Source organism: Orbicella franksi, chromosome 6 (assembly GCF_964199315.1).
Source record: "Orbicella franksi chromosome 6, jaOrbFran1.1, whole genome shotgun sequence".
NCBI lineage: Eukaryota > Metazoa > Cnidaria > Anthozoa > Scleractinia > Merulinidae > Orbicella > Orbicella franksi.
This window is the reverse complement of record NC_138150.1, coordinates 19345795-19361438: the sequence shown is the minus strand read 5'-3', so window position 1 is coordinate 19361438 and position 15644 is coordinate 19345795. Positions and strand designations below refer to the sequence as shown.

The window sequence follows — 15644 nt, the reverse complement described above, 5'->3', positions numbered from 1 at the left end:
ATCCTAGGTTTGCGATATTGCACACAATTTATCAAGCAAATGAATCAGCAATTTCTCGCCTTTTGGTTATCCAATCAGAATTTCCTTAACACAGCCCACAGGGAGCAGAGACGTGAGTCTTATTCGATCATACAGTGTATTTCTAGCTAAATTCACTTCACAGTTGCAGCTGGTTGCAGCGCAAATCCCTCGATGGGGGGGGGGGGGGGGGGGGTACTCCCAGAAAAATTTGGCGGAGGTGTGTGACCCGCTTCCCAAAACGCTCAACCCCTTTATGACCAAAACCTGCGATTTTCTCTTTCCTACTGTTATCACCAGACCAAAAATTCGATGTCCTATTTATGACCGTTGCGGCTGACACAGTTGCCCTAAACATAAGTTTTGAAATCCATACCCTTTGGGGCCGCACATACCTATATAACCCATAAAAGGGAGTACCCCACGGGCGTGAATCGATCTTTTTATTGAGGTCCAGGCCTGATTCAGATCATTCTATCGTGTTACATTACGTGTTTGTTGAGATGAGACACTTGTGATAGGCTCTCTGACCTCACTCTTTCGTCTCGCGCATATGATTTCAATAGAAGCAAGAGCAGACGTGCATCACTACTCGAATGACTAGATCACATAAAATGACTTGAATAAAAAACATTGATTTGCACTGCATCTGGGCGGTGAATTCAACTGGAATTACGATCAAATATAAGATTCTTCTGCCGCCTCGGTGTGCGTCCCGAATCGGGCGGACTTTCACCTCATAAGATTGCCGCGTTCAATCCAACGAGTTGGGTCCTAGAGACGTGGCACTTGTAGGCCCTGGAACCTAATCAAATAAAGATGGCGGACGATACCTTGCTGATTCTGTTTTGGACAGCTTTAGCTGTGTTATTTGGAATATATGTACTGTGGAAGTATTTACAACCCAGAAATTCTAACCAACAGAGAATTGCAACTAGCCAAGCGTCCGAGGACGTAAACAAAGCTCGTCTAAAGTATTTTACTGGCAACGAGGAAGTTGGCTCAAACTCTGCTGACCTGGGAGCAGCGGCCGCTAGTACCGATTCTAGTATGAAACATGGGAATGCTTTGGAAGAAGAAACGAGTAAAGAGGAAAGAGACTCCGAAAAATATGTTGACACTGGCGCTTTTGAACCCTCTGTGCAGTATACCAAATTCTTTGAGGGACCAAGTAAAATGAATGGTACTTCTCAAGTTGAAAATAGCGGTTTTGATCCTGAGACAGGCGCACCAGTTAGTCAACCTCTTAAGACATTAGAAGAACTATTGTCGTGGAGACAAGGCTTCGACTTTTTTAACGTGGCTACAGTTCCTCTGACAGAGCAAAACAGGACGATAGAGAAAAGACCACGGACTCTGGTGTGTCATGACATGAAGGGAGGATATATCGAGGACAGGTCTGTACAGGCCGTTGTTAAATGATCATTGATCCTTGGACTTTGAGCAATTTCTATGTTTTCCCTGATAACATGGTGGCATAAATCTGAGGGGGGAGACCTCCATATAAAATGGACAGGGGGGCCGATCGTACCTTTTGGTACCTCTTAGGGAGTTCAGCCTCGATACGTCCACAGCGGGAGCTTCTGCAGTACCTTTTAGGGTGTTGAGCCAGAAAAAATATTTCAGGAGAAACTTGACAATCAGCTTTACAAATAGAAGGTATTAAAAGCAATCATCTTTATCACTATTGAAAATTATCACTCATCCACTCATCCCTATAGCGCTGGCTAGCGCAAAGAGTGGAAAATTAAAAATGATGATTGTCAGTGATGTTAATGTCTTGTTTTTAGAATTGGTATCACTTAGGGGTGACAACAATTTCAAGCCAAACCCAAGAAACAGGATCTAGGTACACACCTCCAAGGGGTTCTTTTCAAAATGATGAGCATCCCTGTCCTTTTTATAGGGGAGTCAACCCCCCCCCCCCGCCCCCCCCAAATGGTAGCATACCTGCCACAATGTGTAGTTCCAGAAAATATTCATACTCGACACGGAAGGGATTTTCATATGACCCCCTCCCCTCTGGAATTTCCCAAATTGACCCACAAGATATACCCCCCCTCCCATCTGGAAATTTCAATTTTTTCATACACCCCAAGTACTTCAAGGGAATTCCATTATTCAACTTTGTTGTCAGAACCTTCCAGTATGTGTGCTGATGTTTTGCAGAAGTTATAGGTTAGACCCCTTTTGGGAAAACTTGAAAGTTACCAAGAACTGGTAGCCTTTTTACCCAGGGGGGGGGGGAGGGGAGGGGGGAGGGTACTGCCATATATGGGCTAAAAAGGTATGTGCCACTGTGAAGGGTATGGTTTTCGTGCAGGGTACTCTAGCATAGGGTATATAAATCAGAACATTTGGGTCTAGAATAGGGTATCATTTTTCACAAAACTGACCAGTCAGTTGAAGATTTTATCTAGACCAAAAGGAAACCAGGAATTGCCATTCAAAAATATGAAAAATAAAATCAGCAAGTTTAAATTTTTGCAACTCAGCCTCGACAGCGTCGATAGATGACTATCATAAAACACTACTGGATATTATTAACTGTCAAAAATCAGGATTCAGACAGAAATCGGTGGTTTTAACACTGGTTACTCTAGTATAGGGTAGCAAAATTCAGCTGAACTAGCTCTGGTATAGACTAAGGGTTTGAGGGTCCCTGTGGCACATCCCCACCCAGAAATTCCTAAAGTACCCCCCCTCCCCCAGACCTTTTCACTGCCTGAATGATGTCTAAAGTTCTTCTTATCAGCGTTGCCAAAGGCTGGACGACACCTTAATTTTGGGGTCACTATAAATCTTAATGTTGTTTTCCCTCCATGAACCCGAGGAAAATTTGTTACTAACTATAAGTCTTATGAATTGGTAGACAGGATGGCTGTTATGGGACATGAGAAGTGGCTAAAATATCAGACAGTTTGTATTTTCACGAAACTGACCAGTTGGTTGAAGATTTTATCTAGACCAAAAGGAAACCAGGAATTGCCACTCAAAACTATAGAAAAATGAAATCAGCAAGTTTAAATTTTTGCAACTCAGCCTCAACAGCGTCGATAGATGACTATCATAAAACACTACTGGATATTATTAACTGTCAAAAATCAGTCAGGAAAATTTTATTTTTACGGGGGAAAAGTCGGAATTTTGAAAAGCAATATCTGTGACAATCTTGCATACGCTGTGGCAATCTTGCTTACGATAATTGTTATTTCTTGTAGGTTTGTTCAAGGCGTCAGCTCATGTGACTGTTATGTGATATACCACTGGCAGCTCATTGACATATTTGTTTACTTCAGTCATTATTTTGTAACCATACCTCCCCCTTGTTGGACCAATTCTGCTCACACCCATGGTGTTCCAGTGTTGGGAACTCTCATTACAGAATCAGATGATGGAGCTGCAAGGTGCAGTAAGTTTTTAGAAGATGAAGCGTCATTGGAGACTATGGTTAATCAACTGGTAGACATAGCTGAGTATTACAGATTTGATGGTTGGCTTTTGAACATAGAGAATCCTATTCAGGTACATGTACTTTATTAATTAGTTTAATGAGTTTGTCACCAAAATACAAGTACAAATAAATACAAATAGACAAACAACTAACTTCAAATAGAAACTGAAAATATTATTGGATGTGACAGAGGAAAGAAACAGAACTACCATCCCAATTGCGATCTAATCCCTTACTACACTCAACATACACTTAGTATATGTGTACAGAAAAAAATAAATACAAGCAAATAAAAATGTGATAAATGTGTTAAGTATTGTAGAAGTACCAAACCTTATTAGTGTCTAGGCTGGAGGACTATGAGTTCCTCGCTTTAATAAATAAATATTGTAAATTAGTCTTAAAGGCGTTGAATGAATTACCAGTAATTGATTTAGTACCGGATGGCAGTGAGTTCCACAGTTTAGCAGTCCTAGTAAAATATGATTCCTATAGTAATCCAGTGATCTGCTTATGCTCATAAATTAAATTATAATTATTAGGGTCATAACTTCGCTTACAAAAACGTGGCTTGAAGATACTTAACTGTATTATGTATTGTATATAATAGTATTGTCAGTGAGTAGTACAGTGGCCTCATGGTTAGTGCGCATGACTCCGGATTGAGCAGTCTGGGTTCAAGTCCTGGCCAGAGACATTTGTCGCAGGTCATGGTGCTCATTGGCCCTGAGTCATTGGGGATTACCAATACTACTCGTCACTTCACACTAATGAAACCAGGTTAACGTTTAAGCACCAGCAGTCGCATGCCGCATTAGTTCATATAACTAACTCTTTACTGCTCCCCATTAATAAGAAGTAACATAAGCAGCAGTAACATAAGGTGGCCAAAACCTTGAATCAATGATCAAATTAACAAGAATATCAAAAAAGTACAATTTTGACTATTCAATTTTTAAATTACAACAAAAGGCCTCCAAAAAACATTTTGTTTAATGTACCCTTAATATCTGTATAAGTTTACAGTTTGGTTTTATTAAACCTTTTTCAAAACTAAATTCATTCACAAACCTATGCTTCTTTCTGGAATCAATTGAAAGCTTCTTGAGATGTGGCATTGTTGAGTTGAAATATTTTGTGGAAATCGTTATTAGCTTGTAAACCGGGACTCTAACCATTGGTAACATGCAGCATGTAGGTTCTTTGTCTTTCCTGTTTGTCGTCAATACTTTTGTTTGGTAAATTCCTTATAATGATTTTCTTGCAGCCTGTTCAAGTCAACAATCTAGAGGAATTTGTGAAGAGATTGACAACAGAGATTCACCGGCGTATTCCTAACTCCCTTGTTATCTGGTATGACAGCGTCACTTACAAAGGAGACCTTGCCTGGCAAAATGAACTTAATGCACAAAACCGGTAACATTTCTCTCTCTCATAATTAAAATAACAGTAACAGTTATAATTTGTTTGAAATGGGAAATTTCTATACATGATTACAAGTAATATTACATGTGGCTCAAAGCTAGTCTACGATCACATCACTACAGTGTAACATGCAAACTTTGGACCTCTTGACTAATGTAAAGAAAAGAAAAGAAGGACAAGGCGACTTTTTGGCTGAAATCTTGGATTTCTTGTATTTGCTGTCAGGAGTTATGGATAATGGGTCTGAAGATATCTGCTTTCCCTGGCAATGGATCTTAGGTTACATTTTGATCCAGTTAGGTAGTCAAAATAGAAACAGAGGCTATGATTTTTCATACATAAGCTCTTTAATTTTCATCTTGGTTTGTGATAATCAGGTAGTTATAAATACTTGACATAAACAGTGTTTATGGTACCTAAACAGTGTTTATAGGAGAGATGGGCAGGGTCCACAAATGGATTTGTTGTTAGTTTAGAAAAGCATTTTATAAAATAATATCTTAACTGTTTTATTTATATTTGTCAACAGAGTATTTTTTGATGCATGCGATGGTATATTTTTGAACTACTTATGGTCTGAGGCACACTTGATGCGATCTGCAGGTGCCGCTGGACGAGACCGCCTTACTGATGTCTATGTGGGGGTGGATGTTTTTGGGCGTGGTTGCTTTGGAGGAGGAGGGTACAACTCTAAAGCGGTAAGTAAGGCATTCTCTCTACACAGATAAATCATTTTACTACCTGGTTGAACTGCTTTATATCGCTAGCAATGTAGCTGTGGACCATTGGCAGATGAGAGGTGAATATTTTCCCCTCAGTTTGGTTGCAGTGACTCAAAGAAAATAGTTGGGTACATGTACTTTGAGAGTTCCATGTATGGTGGCCTAGATTATTTTTACATGTTGCACTTAAGGTCAATTAATCATTGAAGCTTTTGAGCTGAGCCATTTGTCCTTGTGTTGCATTCTTGGCCAAGGTGCATTTTGCATTGTTATATGTTTTTGGTGACATAGTATATATTTCTGTAATTTCTCATTATAAAATTAATAAACATAATATAAAAACCAAAGTTAGGGGCTTTACACTGGGTTTTGCTTAATGCAAAGTAATTACAAGGATATTTGCTAATCTCGGGATGAGATGCCAGTCAATAGTAGGCTCCCAAACATTTTTATCATGTTACCCTTGGATCACCCTCCTATCACATTACTTCTGAGGGAGAGAAGAAGTTTGAGAGAGGATTGCCTTGTTCAAGAACACAATTTAAGATGACTTCCTCCTGGGCTTGATCCCAAACTGCTCTTGAAATCTGGACTCCAACATGTTTTGAATGTTTAGGCTGCCACATCTTGAACATATCAAATGTATCAACCTCTTGAAAACTGCTAAGTCCTTGTCAAGTCTGTTAGTATTAAATCTTTTGTAGTTTTAAGTTTCTGAAATAAACTGTTTCAAATTAGGTTTTAAAGAGTTTGTGAGGTATTTCTGTCACATGCTTACTGATGGGCAGTTATTAATTGTTTTTGACTGTTTAGCATCAAAGTTACAGTTGAAGTGCAGAATATTTGTCGAAGAGATTAAACTCGCAAGCTGCATGTAGTTGCGCCCAAGGCAGTAAATTATTTCCTGTCTGTTGGGAGAGTTGTACCAATCTCTCTGAGTGACATTTTGTTATCCTCCATAGGAAAAAAGACGGCCACTGGTACATTTACCCATACTTCTTAGTGCATAAAACAGAAACGCTCATAAAGGCATACAGAAGAGTTCTAACCTCTTCAAACCAAGCATGCACTATGTCGTTAGCACAGGGACAAATATTGCCAAAATATGGTTTTCCTTGTACTTTATGGGCTAAGGTTCACATGGTGTTGTAGTAAAATGTACAGCCACCATCTTTTTCCCTAGGGAAGATTCAGTAAAGCACACTGTTTGTTCCTTGCAGGCGTTTAAAGTGATAAGAGAAGAGAAATTATCTGCAGCACTGTTTGCTCCAGGGTGGGTCATGGAAACTCAAGGGACTGAACATTTCATTGCAAATCAAGACAAGTAAGACTACTAATTTTCCACCAAGTTTGTTTTCACGTTAAAATCACTCATGAATTGACAACTCAGGGAATACAGTATACTAACATTCCACAAAAATGCTGTAATTGCTTTCAAAACGGTTGACAGCCATGGTTTTTTAGTCAGTATCTTTAGAGCGACATCACAGACTGTGCCACTTGAGCATACTCAGCAAATCTATGAAAATGAATACTTAGGTTATTAATTAATTTTTTTTGTTTTAAAAAATGCTGAATTCCCTGCTTCCTGCATCTTTTACCCTCAGTTGTTTCCCATTCCTGAGTGGTTTCCACCTGAGTGTGTCTTTCCTGTTGGGAAATTTTATGCAATGTTGCAGAAATCTTTTCTTATTTCCCCCAATTCCCAATGCCTTGGGAATCTCAACTCTCTCTCTCTTCTTTCCTACCTCCCACAGAGTTCCTACCTGCTTTACTACCAGGTTGCTCCTACTCACCAACCCCCTTCCATGAGTGGGCTCATTACCAAACTCCACCGACATTCTTAGCTTGTGTTCTTCTAGTGACCCTAGTATTTGTTTTCTAAGTATAATTTTAACTGGTGAAAGCTCTCTTTCAGCCAATTAAATTAGCCAGTAGCCATGACTTAGCTACATTCTGAGTAATAAGGTTGGTTTATAGTCCTGTTGTTGTTTATTTATCCTTGCCTGACAGGTTTTGGAACCTTCTGGCTCCCTATTGTACTGTGCACACTGGAGTCAAGAAAATACCATTTGTGACGTCAACATGTCGTGGTTATGGAAAGACAGCCAGTATTGACGGAGAGGTGATTGGTTTACATTCTTTTGGTTAAATGTGTCCACTTTACTTCATGTTTGACAATTGAAGAACTTAATTTACAGTGTTTTCTTGCCTTATTTCCTCCCAAAAGAAATCTAGTTTATGGATAACAACTCTCAAATTTCATTTTGAAAATTACAGTTGCAGATTGAACAGATCCAGTGGTTGCACTAGTAGTGGACTTTCAGCTCAAGCAATAGATTATTTATGACTGAAACCGTAAAGATGATATTCATGAACAGGGCAATCTTGTTGTTATCACTGGGCAGGTTTTGAGTTTAATCCTTTAAGTTTACTTTCTACATCATCTCAGTTCCTCCTTCATTGTTCACAAGATTGTACTCTTCCATCCCTTTCTACATCCTCTCACTTCCTCCTTCATTGTTCACAAGGTTGTACTCTCCCATCCCTTTCTACATCATCTCACTTCCTCCTTCATTGTTCACAAGATTGTACTCTCCCATCCCTTTCTACATCATCTCACTTCCTCCTTCATTGTTCACAAGGTTGTACTCTCCCATCCCTTTCTACATTATCTCACCTCCTCCTTCATTGTTCTCAAGATTGTACTCTCCCATCCCTTTCTACATCATCTCACTTCCTCCTTCATTGTTCACAAGGTTGTACTGTGCCATCCCTGGACAAATCTCAGTGCCCAACAGTATCAGCCCACATTCAACAACACATTCTTTAATCTGGGCACCAAGGGAGGCTTGATAATCAGCGCTGTGGAGTTCACCGTGGAAGATGCCTATAACGGCGGCGGCTGCCAGCTGATTACTGGCCGTGTCAGCCCCTCACAAGAGATGTCAAGGGGTGTGGTGAGGTAAAGAAATTAATTGTTGTTGTTGTTAACCATCTCTTCGCACTCAAGATGGGTGTGAAACAAGGATTATTCATGGACGACTTAATTTGTGATTGGTTATGATTGTGTACTTGTTTAGCTGAAAAAAAGTTTTGCTTTAATTGGTAACATGAACTAGCTTACATATGAAGACTTTTGGACCAGTTAGGTAGCTTACACACATGCATACTCTGTTTATACTCGAGGACCTGGAACTTGTTAGTCTCCTAGCTTAAGTGGCTAAGTCGAGTTTAAAGTGTGAGGACGCATATTAGACGCATTTGTGATTTGACTTGGCGAACTCCACAGAAAACAGTGGAGGCTCAGCGATAGTGAGAGAAAAAGCAACTTGGGGAGTAGTAGTGAGGCTGAATGACGTTGTATTATCTTAACCGTGGACATTTTGCAACTGCAAGGTCAAATACATGTACAGTTATAACAGAATCAAAATTCTGATCATTGAACGTTCTCCCTGCAAAAACACCTGGACTGCAGGCTACCAATCACAGGACTAAGCAAAGTTGACACTGAAGCAGTCGCTGCAGGTTAGAATTTCTTTCGACAGTTAATGTAACTGTTCGTTTGTTCCTTAATATTTTTCCAGGCTGTTCAAAACAGATTTCCTGATAACAGATCCTGTTCTGGTGTCATTCACATTCAAGTTGTGTCCGAAAGACTGCATGGACGTGGCTTTACAACTTCGCACCAACACCAAGCCAACGTACCTGTTGCTTTGTCCAGCTAACCCACATGGTCAAGGTATTATGAACTTGTGCCCCTCCTCTGTACACTAGTTTGTTAAGTAAGTGTGGGACTGCATCCTGGAAGGGGGGGGGGGGGAGGGACTTGGGGGAGGGGGAAGGAGGTACTTACAGAAAAATTGGGTGGGGTGTCCGGCGAGTTTCTTGAAACCCTTATCCTATTTCAATCCAATTCAAGACCAGAGTGCACAAACCATACCAAAATGGCCGAAATCGATACCCTATTTCTGACCTAAACGGCTAAAATACCATATCCTTTGGGGCCGCACATACCTGTATAGCCCAAATAAGGGAGTACCCCTGGGGGACTGTATAAGCTCTAGGAGCTTTGATATCAATGGCACATCTTTAGGGAACTAGACCAATCGTAATCCGTCTTAATCTCTGCCAATTTTAACCATACATTTCCTGTTTTGTTTATTATCACCTCAGTTGTGTTCTTCTTCTAGCTTAGTAAACTCTTAGTAAACTACTACACCTTGCTCTGACAAAGGGCTAACGATCGAAAGCGGTTAATTTACCTTTATCAACTTCAAGTTGAAAATGCAGCTAAATACCTCGATTGCTGTTATTCTGATTTGGAGGTATAATTTTGAACGTTGCTGAAATGACTTAATTTATGTCGTGAATTGGCTCCTTGAGGGAACTCTGTCACCGAGCGTCAGGTTTGATCAAACTGTAAGAAATGCAGTGCGAAAAATTCCCCATTAGCTATGATTTGTTCAAGGAATTATGTTGCAGCAAGACAATTTTAAAAAAGCAAAGTAAGAGCAAAAAGATGGGTAAAGGAACTCAGTGGAGCTTTTAAGGTATCTGTACAAGACAAATTTAATGCCTTACTGTTTTCTCTCATTATGTCGTATGTTTACATTCTAGCTGCTAGTAACAAAGAGGATGCCGAGCTAAATGAAAAGTTGATTCGTCGTTATGGCGTTCCGAAGTCCCGAACGTTGACGTCATCAGCGTTCATGTCTCCTATTGGTCAAGAGCACTACGAATTGTTTGAACCTCTGACCGGTGCTTTCCACGACTCAATACAGCAGGCTCACGGATTGAGAGAGGAGGGCAAGGAGAAAGAAGAGGAGGCTTCTTTGTGGTGTACACGGCATGTATTGTTACTAGCATCAAATTTTGTGTTCCTAGCAAGGAATTGACACCAGACGATCGTAGAAACGGCGGGCGTTTGTTTTGAAATCCTTCTTTAAGAATAGCCGAGTCCTCGGGGTTAGTTCAGTTTGGTCAGTTTGGTTGCTAAGTAACATGATCCGCGCTCGCTGTGAGAGGCTGCATGGGAGGGTGTTAATAAGTGTACTATTTCCTGTGTGATGTCATAAGGGCCATTACGTTTTACCACAACCTCTCCGTAGACAAGACTTTCTGAAGACACTTCCAAAGTTACTTTTGAGGGTTTTTTTCGTCGGCATTGTTTGATCCGTTAAATATTTCTGAGTGAGTTCGAAAGAAGTGGGCTTTTTTGAAGGCGGTTTAGGAAAATCGGGTGTTTTCTCTTTGGGTGTTGCCTCGGCGGTTTGGTCTTTTGACCTACCTAAATTGTGACGTACCTCGTTTACAGGAGTTGCGTGGATAGAAGATGTCCCTGTTTACCATTGTAACCACATGAAAAAACACTCAAACCGTAACCACAGTCAGAGTGCAGTTAACATTATCATCGTCTTCTTCACCTTCATTGTGCACTAGGCACATAATGTGATTTTCATTTCATAATTTGTTTCCTCAGATATTATCTGGTTGCTGGGAAGCATTTGATTGGCTGCAGGGTGCAGGAGGTCCGGCTTGTTTGTTCTGTTTCTCCTGGTAAGTTATAGAGTTTGATGTGCTTGTAAAATAAGTTTTGTTTCATGCACTTCAGTTTAAATTATTCATTATTTAACACACTGTATTTAACACACTGACGGGAGGCGCGGTCCTCTCGAGATCGAGCGGTCCGGGTTCGAGCCCTGGCCGGGGACATTGCATTATGTTGTTGGGTAAGACGCTTTTCTCTCACAGTGCCTCTCTCCACCCAGGTGTATAAATGGGTACCGGCGAGCTTAATGCTGGGGGTTAACCCAGTGATGGACTAGCATCCCATCCAGGGGGGAGTAGAAATACTCCTAATCGCTTCATGCTACAGAAACCAGGATAAGCTCCGGCCTACCTTGCCCTTAACACACTGCCCTTAACACACTGGCCTATTAGTTGAATTTGCCACTTATCTAAGAAGGGCGCTGCGGTTTTTACGTAAACAACAACAAATTGCTTCATTCTCGTCCTCCTCTGGTATTACGTAAGGGCGATTTTCAATTGTGTAGTAAAACCAAAACCAAAATTATCACTTTCACCAATCACAGAAAACACAGACCATCCAGCGAACAATCAAAATTCGAAGCAAACACTTGTAGCGGGCGCAAAGCGCGGGAAAACGGTTTTGGCTTTACTTCTGATTGGCTGAGAAAGTAACGTGAGTTTTAGACCTAAAACTAAGCGGTGTGATGCAGAACCAAAGCAAAATGCAAATTACTTTAGACACTGAAGTGAAAACTGCCCTAGCTAAATGGTGACACTGAAACAATCTTTAATATCGTTAATGTCATTTATTTTAGATGCGAAATCTACAGGATCATTCAAACTTCACCTAGGAGAAATTAAGGTGACTGTTTCATTATACCTTGTTTCCTCATTTAATAATCTTCGTGTAACTGTCCGGCAAAATAAATGAATACCCACAAAGTTGAGCAATACTGACCCGAAAATGTTTAGTTCGCAAGGAGTAATCCGTCAAATTCTCCCGCTTTTTATATCTTCCCGTTTCCTTTTACAGTAAAGGCACTTGAACTATGAACACTTGACACTTTGGTACGCTTTTTTCTTGGCGGCTGTCGAATGAAGGCTCTTCATATACTGTTAAAGATAGTCGTTTTTACTGTGTTAAAACGCTAAACGTTATTGTTAGTACGAAGAACCCTCATTCTTTAGTCACTAAAAAAATGTTCCAAAAAAAATAGTCAAGTGTTCACGATTCGAGTGTCCTTACTGTAATTATAGTACATACTACATACTATGTACTTTATTTCCTCATAATTTTCCTTTATCTCCCCACAATATTTGCCATTTGCTTGATGCCTTTGAACGTTCGTAAATATAGTTTTCCAAATGTTTTATATTCGATTAAATCTCTCTCTATTTTGGCTGATATCCACGGCCACACTGGCACTCGTTACAAGGTGTATTCCACCCGTGGAACGTCTTTCGTGTGAAATGCATATCGGGACATACAGAAAAGGGTGCTTAATTGGAAAATTTTAGCCTAACAGGCTCTTATACGCGGATTTTCACTGTATCTTAAACATCGGCATTCTGCTTTTTCAAACTGTCGAATAGTAAAGTTACTCGAAAATAATGGCGGAGATCTGAAAGTCTGGCTAAAGTTATCGAAATACCAGATGTTTTCACTGATATTCCGTATGGCAAGTCCAGTTTCGTTCTTCATCCAGCTGATCTTACAAACTCCTCTAGACGTAAAGAACAGCTTCACTGGCGAGTATTGACAATTGCTATGGCAGTTTTCTGATCTTCATATGGCAGAAAGATTATTTTATCCTGTTGAGAGTCAAAAAGGTAGAGAGTGTATGAAACGTTTCTTTACAAACGTGCCTGGTCTCGTCTTGTCATCAAATAGTGAAAGAAAATTGTCAATGGAGGTTCCACTCTGAAAGCGCATCAAGTGTTTTCCGCCCACACTACCCCAGAGGAATTTGTAAACCCAACAATCACCGCTCATTTTGGATTTGTGTTTGAGGAAAACTCGGCCAGGGAAATCACGTGATTATCGTGACGTCATTGTTTTCGAAAAGCTCTGTTTTCAAAATTTTACTGTTCACCCGAACTGAAACGAAAAGCCGTCGTTTTCAAATAGCTCCGGTTAGAAGAGCGTTTTGGAAAAGCTCCCTTTTCGTGATGGATTAGTGTGAACGGTAGGCCTAACCATAGAAATAAAGCTGCGTTTTAAAACTACTTCGGCGTAGTGTGGACGCTGCGTTAGGCCTAAGGAAAACGTCGAATCCGAGTTGCGTCGAATAAATTAGAAATAGGTGCGACAAAGAGTCGACTTAATTCCAGCGTGGTAGCAAACGTCGAACCTGCCTCGATCCTATTTCACAAGTTGCACTTCATTAAAACACGGGAATAAGCACATGTCCCCGTGTTACTCACTCGATGCGCGACTAGTTACTGCTAGGACTTGCTAGCGAAATGCCGATACTCTTCTCTTCAGACAACGGTAGACCCGGCGCGGCTCCCTTTAGGTCCCTGTCACAAGCCTCGCAGTATGCAACGCTTTTACCGGCTGCTTATCCCTCAACGTCCTCGTTTACTTCAAACACTGAGCAGTTATTGCAAGTAGGCACATCTCAAGTATTTATATTTAGTGTTAATGAAACAGGAACAACACATTTCCATCACGCTGTGCGATGTCAGCAATGACTTTCGGCATTCTCTTCCTTCATTCTCGTCCCCAGAGGCCGCGCTCCTTTTGGTCAGCACCAAAGGAGCGCGGACTCTGGGGGCGAGAATACATTCCCGGTCGCGAAATTGTCTTTGTACAGCGCACGCTCGTCAGGGGGGGGGGGGGGGAAATAGCGTTTGGCAGGTGGAGGAGTATGTATTTTTGTGACGTTTGCCCAGTCCTAACATTTGAATCAATTATTTAGTAATTTGCATGATTTATAAATTCTCATTTATGAAACAGGAACAACACATTTCCATCACGCTGTGCGATGTCAGCAATGACTTTCGGCATTCTCTTCCTTCATTCTCGTCCTCAGAGGCCGCGCTCCTTTTGGTCAGCACCAAAGGAGCGCGGACTCTGGGGGCGAGAATACATTCCCGGTCGCGAAATTGTCTTTGTACAGCGCACGCTCGTCAGGGGGGCGGGGGGGGGGGGGATAGCGTTTGGCAGATGGAGGAGTATGTATTTTTGTGACGTTTACCCAGTCCTAACATTTGAATCAATTATTTAGTAATTTGCATGATTTATGAATTGAGTTCAGCGCGTGTTTAGAGCGGCGTTTGCTGAAACGCCGAACCACTGTCGCATTATCCGACTTGGCAAGTCGAACCTATGCTAGAGTCGAACCAATTAATTTTTTGTCGAATTTAATTGCAGCAAACGTCGCACCATTCATGCGCCTATTTCAAAATTAATAGGTTCGACGAACTAAATTCGACTAAGATTCGACGTTTGCCCTAGACCTTAGTCTCCTTTATTTCACTTTTCTCTAGATTCTTGATCCTCAAGTTTTCAAGCAACCGCTAGCCGTGGTACGAAACATAAGGTGTCTGGATATTCAGTGGAAGTCCACAGACGAGAAACACCTCTTGAGCCTCACTCTCATGTGGCACTGTCCAATCAGCGATGGGCAGTTTGACGAGCCTGCGCACTACAATATCTTTAGACTGACAGATGACTCCAATGTATTTTTAGGCCGGGCTTTTGTGGAGGCGTACAGAGTTTGTCAAATGCCCGTTTCGAAAGGTTGCTCCTCTGTGGAATTCGTTATTCAGATTGTGACTCGATCTGGCTTGAAGAAGCCTGTTGGCGAGTGTAGTCGTTTCAAATTAAAATGGTAAAGCCGAATCCATGAAGACTGTGGAATCTAATAGTACCTTGACATTTGGCTCAAGAAAGTCATTTGATGTACGTGTTCTAACCAATCTGAGCAAAAATTGGTTTTCTCAGCCAATCAGTTTTCAAGCTTAAATGTCATCGTTGCTTGGCTTAAGCACCTTTACCCGCGGCGCATTCGTCTCTTGCCCGTTTCACTTGGTGTTCGGACTGGTTAACTACTATGATAATTGGGTTTGCAGGTACTTTCGCTTTAGCGTTCCACTAGAACATACAAAGTACAGTGGAAAGAATTATATGTATACGTTTATAAGTAATGAAAACAATATTAATAGGTAATTTTGAAAGGTTAATATATGTCCCCCTTGGTATTGTAACTGAGGTAGTTGTCAGTCTCAGGTAGAGTTGCTTTCTATGTACACTAGAAACAGTCTTCTCTCGGCTAACTGAAAGTTATCACTACTACTGTACGGAATAGAAATTCCTTCTAAATTCACTGAAAATAGTGACCAGCATGTAGAATGTATATGCAACTCTAACTTCGATTTTATCGCTTTTTTCGCAATTTCCCAGACTATTAAGGCATTGCTTAGTATTAAAAACTTATTCAAACTATATTCCACGGTTCACATGCGGTTTCAGCCATAACGTACCTCAG

At 40.8% G+C, this 15644-nt stretch overlaps 1 protein-coding gene across 1 annotated transcript; it reads left to right on the top strand.

Moving 5' to 3' along the window:
• Positions 1 to 212: 212 nt before the first annotated feature.
• On the top strand, positions 213 to 15637 carry LOC145489424 (cytosolic endo-beta-N-acetylglucosaminidase-like). Its single transcript, XM_081468396.1, has 12 exons — positions 213 to 1415; positions 3240 to 3543; positions 4740 to 4888; positions 5427 to 5595; positions 6840 to 6943; positions 7633 to 7744; positions 8379 to 8584; positions 9207 to 9361; positions 10240 to 10468; positions 11102 to 11178; positions 11967 to 12013; positions 14644 to 15637. The coding sequence occupies exons 1-12, from the start codon at positions 838 to 840 to the stop codon at positions 14989 to 14991; spliced, it is 2478 nt and encodes an 825-aa protein (XP_081324522.1). The 5' UTR covers positions 213 to 837; the 3' UTR covers positions 14992 to 15637.
• Positions 15638 to 15644: the final 7 nt, after the last annotated feature.